The 14888-nt window shown below is 38.4% G+C and overlaps 1 protein-coding gene across 14 annotated transcripts in view; it reads left to right on the top strand.

Moving 5' to 3' along the window:
• Positions 1–11549, top strand: part of CELF2 (CUGBP Elav-like family member 2) — a 551223-nt gene extending 539674 nt beyond the window's left edge. For 13 of the 14 annotated variants that reach the window (XM_048302013.1, XM_048302008.1, XM_048302003.1 and 10 more), the window contains one exon: positions 3110–11549. In XM_048302013.1, the coding sequence (XP_048157970.1) occupies positions 3110–3237 (128 nt within the window). In that variant the 3' untranslated portion in view covers positions 3238–11549. The remainder of the gene's footprint in view (positions 1–3109) is intronic. The other variant, XM_048302000.1, reaches the window with a different exon arrangement.
• The last annotated feature ends 3339 nt before the right edge of the window (positions 11550–14888 follow it).

Genomic DNA, 14888 nt, shown 5'->3' with positions numbered 1-14888 from the left:
GAATCTCTATGTAAAACTGCTTCTCAAAATGAAAAATTCCTTTTCTTTGCAAAAAAATGGACTTTGGCATGTTTTCTTTTCTTGTCCAAACCAAAATGAATGCTCGAATTATTAAAGGGTGATGAGGATGACAGGACAGTCTGTTTACATCTGGAAGTGCTCTTCCATGAGTTCTCATGGGCTCCATGAGCTTTAGTTGATTCAGCAGACAAAGGGTTTCAGTCTTCAAGCTTATCTCTTGCCTTTCATAAACCTTAGAATAAGAAAAATTAGGTATGTAAAAGTAAGGCAGAGGAGGGGGGACCCAGTTACATCAGTGCAGAAATGCAGCTGGCCTTACAGCAAAATTGCTACTCAAATGATTAAAAATATTTATCCTGATTATAGAGATACCCAAAGATCTAAAACAAAAATCAGAATTGTCTTGACAGGGTTGAGAATTGATAAGAAACATCATCCCAACCTCATGCAACCTGTGGTTTAAAATTCAGACAAAAAGTGATGAATGGGTCCAATCAGAAAAATACAAATAAAGAGAAGAAATGCCAGATTCCTCAGTAAGCTTTATAAATGAAGGTTATCAATAAGGAAGAAGATGAGAGCATAACAAGCTAACGTAGGTATTGCATTCAGTGTAAAGAGACAAATTGTGAATCAGAATAACAATTGAATGATAGGGGCTGATTCCAGCGATGCAGCACAGAGGTTATATCTTTGAATTGCTGTCTGAGTCAAGGAAGCTGTTAAAGAGATACAGAATGAGGTAACTGGTCTCACCTCCCTGGAAGGTAAGGTAAGCATAGCCTGAGCTAATTGTCCTTCTACCATCATTGGAGGTGTCTAATTTGGTGACACGGATGATGGGTGGAAAAGCCACCTCTGGGTGTGCTTCCTTCTCTTCATTCACCATCCACAGGTGCCGTCTAAGTGACCAGTTTAGATCACTTGCTTAACTTCCAGGTGGGTAAAATTAGGTAAGAAGGAAAGGAACTACAGTGATGAGCAGTTCATAGCAGTAGACTGTTCTGAATGCACTTAGGACAATAAAGTGAAGCTCAGGGAAGCTGTAGAGGGAAATGCTGAATTGTCAAGGTAGGTAGGAGTAACTACATCTCAGCTGCGGAGCATTTGCCTGGACAGTGCTACAGCTGCCTTCCAGTTCGTGGTAGCTCCCTTTTCTATCCCTGAGGGAATCCTAGAGCTGATAGAAGGAGACACAAGATAATGATCTTGTCTACAAGATCTACAAGAAGTAGACCTAAGATAATGATTGGAGTCATGTGAACAGACAGGATCTCCTAGCAAACAATGGGAGGAAGGGAGGAAGAGAGGAAGAGAGGAAGGAAGGAATTCGGAAGGAATTCGGAAGGAAGGAAGGAAGGAATTCGGAAGGAAGGAAGGAAGGAATTCGGAAGGAAGGAATTCGGAAGGAAGGAAGGAATTCGGAAGGAAGGAAGGAAGGAAGGAAGGAAGGAAGGAAGGAAGGAAGGAAGGAAGGAAGGAAGGAAGGAAGGAAGGAAGGAAGGAAGGAAGGAAGGAAGGAAAGGAAGGAAGGAAGGAAGGAAGGATTTGGCAATAACTAAGAGGGAATGATCTAGGGGAGAAAGTGAGGAAGTGACAAGTTACTAAAACCAAGGAAGGTATGGAGGAACATTGATTATCCCTTAAGGTGGTAACAAATAACCAACCACAGAACAAAATGGAGAGAGCATATTGGCTTTGGCCAGGAGAAGGTCTGCTGAGATTTAAGTGAGAGGTGGTTTTGAGTGGAAGGAACAGAACTTAGCCTGAGTTGTCAGAGAAGAGTCTTAAATAGTTTGGTGAAGTTGATTTAAGGTGAAGCCACAAGGATGGTCTATGAAGGAGAGCAGCTGGACAAGGATACCTTGATAAGGGGGGAGGATTTTTTTCAGTGGGGAAGGTGTAATAACACTCTGAAACTGCAACTGGAAGAGGATAGCAGTGCAAGAACCAGAAAAGGATAGGTTAAAGTAATGGTAAAAAGAGGTTATGAGTCCAAAAAGTATACAGACACTAAGCACAAATGAATAAAGCTGGTTGGTGAAAGAGAAGCACTAAGAAGCCTGTGTGTTATGACTGAAGACAAAGTGTGTGGCATCCATGCTTTAGGAGAGTGAAGGGATACGTGTTAAGGCAAATTCAAGTGGAAAGAAGAGGGAGCATTTCAAAGCAGATGCGTAACAGCAGGCTGAGTACAGTAATAATTAGCCCGAGCTGAGGCAGAGCAGCAGTTAGGCAAGCTTTGCAATTACAAGTGGGAGGCCCAGATATGAAAATGAACTTTGAGCTTCCAGAATCAGGGAGATTCGAGTATATTATGAACAGAACATTTTCAGTCTCCCAGGGAAAAGAAATCTGAGCCAGGCCAGCCATTCTGAATTACCCAAGCAAGCATCATCCTCCTAGTTAGTGCTCACAACCGAGGAGCAGAAGATCTGGAGTTCTCATCAAGCCCTGCCATTGTCTCTATGATACTGCTTAATTTTGATGTTTGCGTACCCCTTTAGGACCAAGAGACTGAATTAACTAACACTAGGGTACCCTGAGATCTTGAACTGGAAGGAGCTGTAAAATTACAAAATATTAATGTTGAAACTATCCTAGGCCAAGTTCAAGGAGATGAGTGTTCCATAGCACACATGAACTCACACCCAGGTCTGCCAGTGGGTTTAAGCAGTTTGGGGGTTGATTCTGCAACCAGGCTTGCTGTTTTCACTTCCCTTTTGCAGACTGGCCTAAATAGCACTTCCTAATAGAGTGGGAGGTATGTAGAAACTACACTGAAAAGTGTCACAGTAATAAATATCTTCAGTCTCTAAGGTAGGTAGATAAATAACAGAATGGAAACTGCATTGCACCAAAATTGGCCAACTGCATCCCAGCTAGTAAAGAAATATTATGAAGGTAAAGAGGAAGGCAAAAGGAAACAGGAGAGGAAATGGGATATGAAATGTGATCAAAGAACTAATTGAAAGCGAGGTAAATGTGTCGAATAAATAGCAATCATAAAATTCTAACAAAATGCCTTCTGACATTTGTTCTAACCTAGAGCTGACTTTCTTTCCCGCCTCTGTTCTGTGTCTTGCAGGTTTTGTTAGCTATGACAATCCAGTCTCTGCACAAGCTGCTATCCAGGCTATGAACGGCTTTCAGATTGGCATGAAACGCTTGAAGGTTCAGCTGAAACGCTCCAAAAATGACAGCAAACCTTACTGATCTTAACCCCAGATGCTTACTGCTCTTATTTTAGCTTTCTTAGGGTAAGTCCCATGAGCAAACCTGTCCTCTGCAGGGGGGTTAAGAAAGAACATAGAGCCAACCTTCACCAAGAGACAGTTATTTTTACAGTTACCACTTCCATCTCCCCACTTGTCCTTATTACACTTGGCTCCCATTTCCTTGCCAAGTAATTACTGAGTTGTGTTACTGTATTTTGTTTTGCAGCATAATTTATCTCCTTTTTGAAACAAAAACAAACGTCTTGAAATTCCAAACAGCACACACACATACAAAAAAATGTGCAATTTAACTCTGTGAACCCTGGTGCCATTAGCACACAATAAAAGTTGTTTTCTATGGATGGATCGTATTTTACCAGGGTGGCACCAGCAGTTTATAGGTTAAACAAAATGGCCTCATGCCAGTTGAAGCACTTATTTTGCAACAAAAATTGAAACAAGTCTTTCCACTACATCAACTTGTTTTTTGAGAAGATCTGATTTTTTTTCGGTTCAAATCAACGTATTGTTATATATTAGTCTGATTTTACACTGGTCGTCTTTATATTTCATTTTTTTTTTAAGTTCTTGTTTTTTTGGAAAGGATTAATGTAAAAAAGATTTAGAGATCTGTTTCTAAAGCTACAGGGTTTAAAATAAAAAAAAATAAAATAAAATGAGTGACAATACTTGATGTTTCTTGAGAGATAAATTTAATAATAATAAAAAAAAAGAAAGCCACAGGCCTGTAAATTTTATTTGTAAAAAGCATTTCTATTTTTATACAAAATTTTTACTGCCTCAGAAATAATGGAATTTATTTATTGCCTATTGTTAACTTATTGGATACCTAAAGAGCAGCTCTCTATGCTAGCTAGATCCTTTGAAGTAGTCTCTATAGAGTAATTGTGCCAAGAATGGGCGCTTTTTCACTGTTGAACCCTCCACCCTTTACAGTTCATGCTTTTATCCTCTTGTTTGTATTTGTCTGGTTATTTTGTTCGTAGTTTCCATTACCTAGTTTAAAGTTCAGTTGTCTGACCCTGTTTTCCCCCCTCTCCCTGTACCTTTCTGTTACATTTGTAGAAACTGGTTCTTTCCTCTCTTTTCTTCCCAAAGAGGAATCCATTCTCTCTGACTCCTTTCAGATGGATTCTTTTGGGTTTCCATTGTGTTCTTGTTGACAAGTATTGTAAGTTAATGCAAATTATGTGAACGGCTCATAGGCTCTACTGATAAAAGATTTGCATTAGTTTTCTCCTGCACCCATAAAAGTGATTTTGTTTGTGCTGCATAGATTCTGTGTAACTTTTTTTCCTCTTCCTTGTTTTTTCCCTAGACATCTCCATGCCCGTTAGCCCATCGTTTGCCTAGCATGTCCCTGTGGCGTCTCAAAAAAAAAAAGTTTCATCGTCCCGTCATTGTTTCTGATGTCTTTCTGACCTCACATCATATTTGGTTCTCCTACTGACCTAGTTTGACCTTTGAAATTTGCATGTGACCTCATCTAGCTATGAATTCTGGGAAGTCAATGTGAAAAAACATTGCTGCATTCATGCAAGACTGAAATTTATTATTAGATAAATTAATGATAGGATTTAAAAACAACCTGTGGCAAAATGTTTTTTCTTTCTTTCCTTTTTTGTTTTTTTAGTTTTGGTTTTTGGTTTTCTTCTTTCCTTGGAGTTTTTGTTTTGTTTGGGTTTTTTTTGTTTTGGGTTTTTTTTTCTTGGTTGGTTTTTTTTCATTTCGTAAAAAAAAAATAAAAAAAAAAAACAGACTTGAAAGTATTATACAGGGATTGGCATTCTGCCTGGTCACTGGTGACAATAGCAATATGTGTCCAGAGGCACAGAATGTTGGTTTCTAACAGACTACTTCCAAAACAGTTTGAGAAATAAAACTGTCTGATTTTAAGTCTCTAGAGGTCTGTAATAGTTTTTACATTTTTCAGGCAGTGTAAAGTTTTTTGATAAGGCCATTTTAGGTGGCTCACTTTCTCATTAAAGTATATATATAGAACCACTTTTTGTAGATTAGTATAAGAAAATATTTACCCTGTTTTAGGGCAAATGCTACCTACTTGTGTCACCTTTTGCTGAACTGACTCACAGTTAGACAATCCATGGTTTAATGCACATGAAATTACCTATATTTTATACTGTTTCAATGTACAGAAGAAAGGTTACTGTAAAATGTGTTACGTTGGTGCTTCTGTGAATTAAGTTGTGGTTTCATCATGAGTCTTATGGTCTTAAGTGTTCTATGTTTATAAAAAGACAAGTTTAAAATTGGTTTACTTGAACAACAAGAACAAACAGAAGATTCAAAAAAAAAAACACAAAAAAAAGTTGTTTGCTTAAAAAAAAAAAATTTCATGTGAAAATGAAAAAATATTCCAGAATAAGTTTGTGTTGGCTTGTGACGCATTGATGTCATTTTTTTATTGTGAACAATTTAGGTGTGTTTGTGTTCAGCAAAATGTGATCGGTTTTTCTTTTAAAGAAAAAAAAATCAGTGAAACTATAGTGCCAAATTCCAAAGGTACTTTCTTCCTAGAGCTTCAGTGTGTTTCTTGTGTGAAGTAATTTGATAACATGGGTATTTTATTATGTGTTTTGTATAAATCCCTAATATTTAAAGAAAAAAAGAGGTTAAAAAGTTTGTTAACTTGCTATCCTGTGGTCTTGTTGCCTGAAATTGTTATTGTTTGTTATTTCTCTTTGATGTTTTTTGTAAAACATTGTATAAGTGCCCATGTTTCACTTTTTTAACCACTCTGCACACATCAATGCTGTGAAAGCAAACCTCACTATGTATTTTCTTCATATTGTATGGAAACCTCTAAGGTGAGAAAGTTTTGAACTTTTAACCCTTTCCACCCAGAGCTGTCTTGAGTGTTAATACCTTTTATACATTCACCATTTTGCTGTTTATTTTTATATATATATCTATATCTATAAATATATATATACTTAGTTTTTTGTGGTTTATTTAATACATGGTTGAAATCAGAACAATGCACAGGGCAGATCTGAAGGACAAAAATATTTTACTGCTGTCTAAATTTCTTCTGTATCTATAACTAAAATTATTTAAAACCGTAATTAACTTGTGGTTTTCCTTTTTAGATTTTGGGGATTTTGTCTTTTCTTAAAGAGCTTTTAATATGCTGCTGGAATATGCTATTCAGTATTAATAAAAGAAAAAGAAAACAATTCTTTAATTATCTATTGTGTGAGCCACTCCCAGCCAGGAGCGGTCAATCCACCATTTGAAAATCTTGAGGAGAAAAAAAATAAAAAAGATTAATAATATTTTTGTAATTTAAATAAATGAACTTTTGCTTAAATCAGATGCACTAGATCTTCCTGGGTGAAAATTCAGTGTGCACTGCAGTTAAACTACTTTTTATGGATAAAGTTTACATACACTGTAATGTTTGGTGTTATTTGCCATTATTTGTCACGGCAATATATTGGCTTACTCCTGCAGACACTCGTACAGAGAGGAGTAACTTTACTCGTACCAGTGGTCCATGGGAATATCTGTGTGACTGATGTGGGTGTTTGCTGGAGGAAGCTCTTTGTAAGGAACCAGAAAAGAAATGCTGGTAGCCCTTTTCACTGCCTTGTAAGTCTGATTAGGTTGCGTTTCTACCACACAAACAGTGACCAACAACCCAATTCGGTTCTTTGCCACCGGTTTAGAGAATTCATTGCCAATCCAATGTGTGTGAGCAGCAGTAACTGCTACAGGTCATAAAGTGCCATACCTTCTTCCACTTCCTAGTTCTATCTGGTTATATCTGAAGCCACCTAAAATTAAAAATTAAGCCCTATATAAGCAACATCAGCTGGTGCACTCTTGTCTCTCATCCCCAACTTAAATGCTTCTTTATGTAGAGCCCTGGGATGGAAAGGACTAGCCTCTAGTGATGCAAAAAAAGTTTCCTTCTTATAGCACATGCACTTATAAATAAATGATCTATACTTTTCTCATGTTTTTACTACTGCTGGGGCCTTCCTACACCCTTTGAGGGCTATTTTGTACTACTTGCAGCAATTGTGCGTATTCAAAGTATCATCTCACGTACGTTATATTATATATATGTACATATATATATATAATATGAGATCATCATTTGGATTGTTTAGAGACTGTTTCACTAATTTTTCTCATTGTACCCACCGTCTAAATTTCCAAAGCTTTTGTAGATGCCCTGGTGTGTCCTGTGGGTTTTCCAGTCCAGTTAGAGCGGTGATGCCTCTGGTCCTTGGGCAGTGTAACTCGGCACCAGGCTGCCCTGAATTACTCCACGGGACATTGGCTTAGCAGTGGGAGAGGAGCAATGTTTCTGTACTTCCAGTCAACTGAGATGAGTCATTGCTTAGAAAAAGTGTCCATCTCTGGGAAAATAAATAAATAAATAAATAAATAAATAAAATTCAAATACAAAACCAAAAACCCAAACATATGCCTTCTGGGAGGCAAATTATCTACCAGTTCTCTTTCAAAATAATGAAAGGAAAAAGCTGCAAGGGTGCAAGGGCCTAATAAGAGAGGAAGTAAAACAAGGGAAATTGCTTTACAAAATTCTAATCAAAAGACTAGACTAGTTGTTTTTTCAAACAAATTAGCTAATTGCAATGAAATGGCAGTCCTCAAAGGAGTAACAAGTTCATCTTTCTTTCACCATAGGGGTTACAGTTCCTTGGCTTGTGCTACTCTGAAATCATTTTACTGTTTCTGTTTTTATTATCTTAAGTGCTAATTAACAAAAGGAAAAAAATATCCTGTAGTTTCATTACCTTTTTGGATAATGTCATACAAAAAAAAAAAAAAAACAAACCTATGTATTTGTGTTTTTTTCGTGCTGTGGGAATTGTTGTTTGTAGATTAATAATACTATCATTTTGTTTAGAATTACAAACTAGTTTTTAACTATTGTCTGAGAAAAGCCAAAGTTAATGCAATCTAGTGGAAACTGTAAGACCATTTGAGTATTGTTTCTGTTTTATTGATGCATTTGGATTTTGTTGTTTGATGGAATTTGAGCCAAAAAAAAAAAAGAACAAAAAAAAGCAAAAAAAAAAAGCAGGCTTTCCTATTTCTACAACTTGATTGTACTTATGCATTTTGTACCAGTGGAACTTTTTATACTGGAGATTAAAAAACAAATGGAAATTTTTGTGGCTTACTCTCGTGGGCCCCCTCGATCATGACTGATTTTCAAGTTTGATTTCTGGATGGTAGAAAGAGAGTTGGTTTTGTTTCGAGAATTCAAAACTTTGGCTTGATTTCTTTTTTTCCCTTTGCTTATATCTAGTGTTTAGAATTTTGTCTTAACAAAAGCGGTAAGTTTCACTTTTTATTCTGTATCGTGCAGTTACACAATAAGGTAATTAGAATTAGGAGTACTCGGTCACTTTGCGTGGATAAATGTATTAGTTAAAACGTTAGGGGTTTGCTTTTTTGCTGTTTAGATCAGAGTTTTTTCTGATTCTTCTGTCCTCATTGTGAACATAACCGTGTAGTTTAAACAGTCAGACTTATTTTTGTAACGTATGTTATTGTGTGATGCAGTTTTTTGCTTCTGTCTCCAATATTAAACCATTTTCCTAATACTTGTCTCTCTACTTTGTGTGTTGTATTGTTGGTGGTCATTCTGTGTTGGTAATACATCTGCACACCTCACTGTTTCACGTGCCTGTTTTTTTTTTTCTCTATTTGTTGGTTGTGTACAAAAGATACAGTCGATTCCACCTAAGTGAATAGCTGATTGGGGGGCAAAAGAGGATTTGTACATTTTAGACATGTTCTGGTTTCTTTGATTTTTTTTTTTTTCCTCTCTTCCTCCCCCTAGTCATGCCTTATCACTTGGATAATCTCTTGGAGCAGGAAGCATTTTAAATGAGTTTCCTGCAAAGTCCTATTAAAGGTAGTTTTTGTTAGCCTTCAAACTGCAAAACCTTCTGCACACAAACACACAGAAGCCACCGGAAAAGATTTTTTTTTTTGCTGTGACATTTCAGTCAGTCTGGAAAGTGTGGATTATGGAGATCATTTCTTCCTAGTTGTTAAAAAAAAAAATAATACTCTGCCACTACTTCACAGAAGCATATGAAACATTCAAGAAGAGGAGGATATAGCCTTGGGATTTCTTCCAAACTGCACAGTAATCTGATGGCATATGGCGTTACTCAAACTCTCCCTAGAAACTAATCACGTCTTAACTAGGGCTGGGAGAGCCTGCAAAATCCTACCAGGTGATCAAGCTTGTTATGTGCAGTTATACATATAATTCTTTTAAAAATATAACAAAATCCAAGTGAGCACAGGAAAACTTTCTACTAAAGCCAGTGGAAGTAAAAAAAAAAAAAAAAAGATAAAAATAAAAAGAAGGAGAAATAAATGATGGAAAAAGATCCCCCGTTGTTCCAATGGGTGATATTTTTGCTGTGGGCTTACAAAGCAGATCATTCTCAGCATTGGCTGATAGTATTACACAAATCTCAAAAGGGACTACAGAAATACCATAGCACTTTTTTTCTCATTATTTTTTACAGTTGGCTCTTCACTTTTTTATTCTTTCATTTCCTATAATTTTTTCCTCCTCACAAGAATCTCTCTGCTCTCCCCCAACCGGTGTCTACCACGATGAAATAAAAGCTGCAAAAGAAAAATCTATGTTGTTCTGGTTTACAGAAAGTCTCTTCTCTCCTCTGATTGCAGATACTAAGCCTACAATTTGGAGAGGGGGAAAAAAAAAAACAAAACCAAGCAAACCAAACCTAAGGAGGAGAGAGAAGCACTGGCGAGTGCTCTCTGGAATTCAAGCCATACGCCCCCATCCCTTTCCTTTGTCCCACTTTCTGTAATGCTCAGGAATCAAAGACCACTTAAAAGTGCTCTTATGAGACCCAAACGACACTCCTCCCTCTTGTCTCCTCTCCCCTGGTCTTTCTGGCGCTCTGGCTTTGGCTCACACACACACACACACACAGCCCCATCAATACCGTCCGACAAGGTCCTGGCGCACTGGGTGTATCCGTGTGGTGTCAGCAGCAATGTTGGTTCCTGCGTTTGGAAGAGTTTTGAAATTTTCTGGTGGCTTGTGAGTTGGCCTGGTTGTTACTGCTCGATCTATTTTTCTAAATTTTTTTTTTTTTCTTTTTTTCACTTTTCCGTTTCCATGAGAAGCAAACAAGTGATGAGTCTGGAGCCCCCAGCAAGCTCCAGTGCCGTCCCACAGGGTCTGTTGTCAGGGGTCCAAACAGCTCTAGGTTTAATCTAAAACCACGGGAGCCTGTAGCAGAAAGCCGAGGCAGGAAAGCAGAACCCGATGGTCAGACTATATCCTGGGTCTTTGACACCTCTAGATTTTATCATCTCGATTTGGATAATTTTGACACCAGTGGATTCAATTAAGTAAGTCTTGACTTGCATGATGGATGAATCAGAATTGCTCTTTGGGTTTTTTTAGCTTGCTGTGGATATTTTCTTTTTTACTTCTCTCTTTTTTTTCCTCCAAACTTGGTCTTAGGAAAGAAACTAGAGCTTTGTGAAGGGTCTTTTCTTCCAAAAATACAGCTGAAAAAAAAAGACTTATACTGCAGTTAGGTTTCTTTTAAATACTCAGGGCTGAAAGATACAGGGTTTTCTTTCTTTCTTTTTTTTTTTTAATTTCAACAGTGGGGGAAAAATGAGTTCCTTAAAGCAATGCAGCTGAACAGTTTGTCCTGCTTAAACACATGCTTTTAATTTCAATTATGTAAGGCACCTTGCAGTGTTAGCAAAATGTCTCTTTGTTAGCTATATGTGTATCGCCATGGGAAATTACCAAACTGTCACAAGACTTGCTGATTAAAGAATAGCCTGCCAGAGTGTGTGTGCCTTTGCCCAGTGTGACTCTTAGGTATTAGGCTAAGGAAAACATTTTAACAAAATGTAGTGTGAATCATTCCTGATAAGTGAATAAAGCATTGTGACCAAGCAATCAGATTATTCACTTATCAGGAATCGACTGTACTGATAGTTTGCCTGATCGTTTTTGTTCCTCATCTCTGTTGTAGTTTCACTACTTTGCTGTGTTCTGTTTTTTCTCTCATGCTCTTAGCAAAATCACTGGGAATATCCCTTCGTGTGATCATGAAACGTGCTACTGAGTAACAAATAAAAAAAATTAAATATAAAAATGATATCTTAACAAAATCTATGCACTTGCTATCAGGAACACAATACTGGATGTGTCTTATATATATTGAACTATAATAGTATTCGATTTCTTAAATAAAGCTTAAGAAAGGATTCTGTTGTCTGTAAAATTTTATGAGCATTAAATGGAAAAAAGAAATGTTTCTAGGGTTGGGCACTTTTTGTTATATGAAATCTTCCTGGGTGCATGGTCTTTAACCATGCCCAGGCAAATGTTAACTAATTCGCTTGATATTTAATTAATAATGGAGACTTTGAAAATTAGGCTTTCTGAAATCTGTGGGGAGAAAAAGTCTTGCCATTCAGTGACTTGCAACAAAAGATTCTAAAATGCAGAAATTTTTATCTCTTTCTGTATTGCATAAGCAGATGAGTTTCGTTTTGCACTAAAATCAAAAAATAGCTATGTGAATCAGAAAATGCCATAAAACAATACAATACTGTACTTTTTCGTATATGACTTTTTTTCCTCCTGATTCTAGATAGGTTTAGAGTAAAAAATTAAAACCCATATGCTCAAAATGCCACAGATTCCACACTGGAGGTCAAAGCATCTTTTTGGGGAAGATGTGTGGCTTACTGTACATTTCCTGTATCTGAGCCTTCTCTTAAAAAAATCGTTTTCACATCAAAACCCATGAACTAAATGGGAATCGAATAGGTAAAACTGTTGAGTATGCTGAAAAAAATTATTCCTTCAATGGCTGTACATTTGCCACAAAATTGTAGATTTTAAACAATCTGATTTTTATGGAAATGCCCATAATTCTTGTATTTATCAAACTTTCAATAATGTCAGCCTTTGGCAGAAAGATCCAGGAGAATGAGGGGAGGGGAGGGAGAGGGGTTGCTTTCTTTTTTTCTTTTGAACTGCATTACTGCCTCACTTTTCATATGCCATTATATTATCTGAAAAAAAAATTAAATTGTGGAAATCTATCTGCTGCTTGTATCATTCTATTCATGCATATTTAGTAAATGTTACTGAGCTCAACATCTAGTGGCCGGGTGCGTCAGCCTTGTAAGCCAAAAATACTGCTCCACCAGAGAGGTCACAGGGAAGATTGGCCTTGGTGGGCAGCAGGATGGTCTTGTCCATCCCACATCAGCATAGAGCTCAGGTGAGGACCCTGCCCTGGTTTTCGAGGGCTGCTGATGTAACACAAATATTAAGTAACCACAGTGATTAGCTCATATTTGTATTCCCTCTGATTTTCCTCATTAGCAGACTTCCTTTTTTTTTCCATTAAAGGGAACTGGAAAGTTGCAGTCATTTTCTGAATCATTTGCCCCTGTTGATAACCTAATTGTTTTACATGAATGCTAATATTTCCCTCTCACACATTTATATCTATCAGCTAAATCAGCAGTAAAGTAAACTCTTCTGGGATACATTCCTATATCAATTAGCAAGGATTTATGCTCCAAAGCACCATTAGCATTAATGGGAGTGTGCTCTTTAGCATAAACAATTGGCAATAGGTCTGGTGGACTTTATTTCATAAACAAAGGAGCATTTGAATCTTAGAGATTTGTTTCCTCAAGACGGCACTTCAGGGAGTGATGTCCCAGCCTCCCCGGCTGCTCTGGGGACATCTCACTCACAGGACATGCATAAATTCCTGAGTTGCCAGCAAAAGGAGACAGTGTCAGTTTGAAAAGTGGGCTGACTTCTGGCACAAAGTTTTTCTGGCATTTTCCTTTCTGAAAACCTGCCTGAGAACACATCAGGCAAAATTTTCAGCATTATCTCCTGTCCCTCCGACCAACAACTTGAGAAATTTCACTCAGCGTTGCATAGTGCCTCAGGTTGGAGGCCACAGAGGGGACGGAGGGAGGGAATTTGGAAAGAGGCAGGAGGAAGAACAGAGATGAAGCCCTGTAGGAAAGAAACTGGTGGGTCTGTCATCTCCTTCAACTATCAGCCTCACAGCTCCATGGCTTTCAGTAGAGAGATAGAAGGGACCAGTAAATCACCAAATCTCACCTTACACATGTAGGTCAAAGTTCCTCCCTCACCCCATGTTTGATCAACAAATACACAACCAAAATATCTCAATTTTAATCTGAAGGCACTGGGACCTTGGGCAGAAGTCCACCACCTCCCAGAGGTGCACGATCTGCTGAATCCCTGCAGGTGCTTCTGCAGATGTTTTCTCTGTAGGTTTTTATTGAATGAGGGCTCCAGCAGATCAGTGCTGCATTTATTCCTATGGGGTCCCTCGTGGAGCGCTCAGGCGGCGCTGCCAGCACCCACGCGAGCACACGATCTCACCTTCACAGGTGGTCACGAACAGCCGCTCACACCCACAGCCTGGGCACGAACCGGAGACACAGAGGTGAGAGGGGTTCTCTGCCTGCACTGCCGAGGCGCTCAATGGAACCAACACACCCGAAGGGAGCAGGGACAAAGAACCAAGAACAGAACCCACACGTGGTTTTATCCTGAGAGCTCCCAAAGGCGGGCAGAGCATCCAAAACCAATGGTCTGAGGGCTCAGGGGCAGAAGCAAGGATGAGAGACATAACAGGGGCCAATGGGAAAAGGGATGGGAGGGGGGAGAGAGCCAGTGACCAACAGAACCTAGACAAAGGGAGAACTTTCTAGCACAGTGTTGTAGGGAGAGATCACTCTTAGGGTAACTTGGGGGGTGTAAAGCGGACTTAACCACCGCAGCAGGTTTTGACTCTGCTCAGTTCTGCTACATTAAAGAGCCCTTCTGCATCTGCCATTATGAGGCACTCATAAGCAGGTCTCAAGTTGCTTTTCATCCCTCGTTCATAAAATAAACATATCATGCTCTGGAAGCATCTACACACAATTGTGGTTTTTCACTCCCTGAATAATTCGTGTGCTCTATTTCTGCAACTTTTTCTTTTTTTTTCCAACAGTCTTTATAAATTTGGGTTGGTTACCAGAGCCAGATAACATTATTTCAACATCAAGAGGTGCAACATGCAGAAATTAAAAATTTCATCCCTACTCCACTCCTCTGAATGACACAGTCAGGGATTGCATCAGTCCCTGCAAAAATAACATGCAAAAGCCACAAAACACCATATTGGCAGAATTATTTGGGGCTGCTCCTTTAGGATGCTGAAATCCCTCTGGGATGCATTGCATTCCAGGTTCCTGTGTGTGTGGCCTGCTTGCCTGTTCTTCCACTCAAAAGCTCCCTTACAATCACACTGAGAGCACTTCTGTGCAACTTCTAGTCCTCTCCAACATTTTCCAATGCCATCAGCAGTTTTGATATTTACTTCCAAGTCATTAGTGAAAATACTCAATAGCATTCAGACCCCCTCCAAAAAAAAACACTCTCCTCCAGTGAGTCTCCTTTGGCAGCTTCTTTGTTGACATGTCAACCCATTCTCAATCCATTTTATGTGCCTTGTATTGATAGGGTAGAATGCTAATTTTTTAATCAGAATG

The sequence above is a fragment of the Corvus hawaiiensis genome, chromosome 4, assembly GCF_020740725.1.
Source record: "Corvus hawaiiensis isolate bCorHaw1 chromosome 4, bCorHaw1.pri.cur, whole genome shotgun sequence".
NCBI lineage: Eukaryota > Metazoa > Chordata > Aves > Passeriformes > Corvidae > Corvus > Corvus hawaiiensis.
The sequence above is the reverse complement of the archived record's forward strand: the minus strand, read 5'-3'. Positions and strand labels throughout refer to the sequence as shown.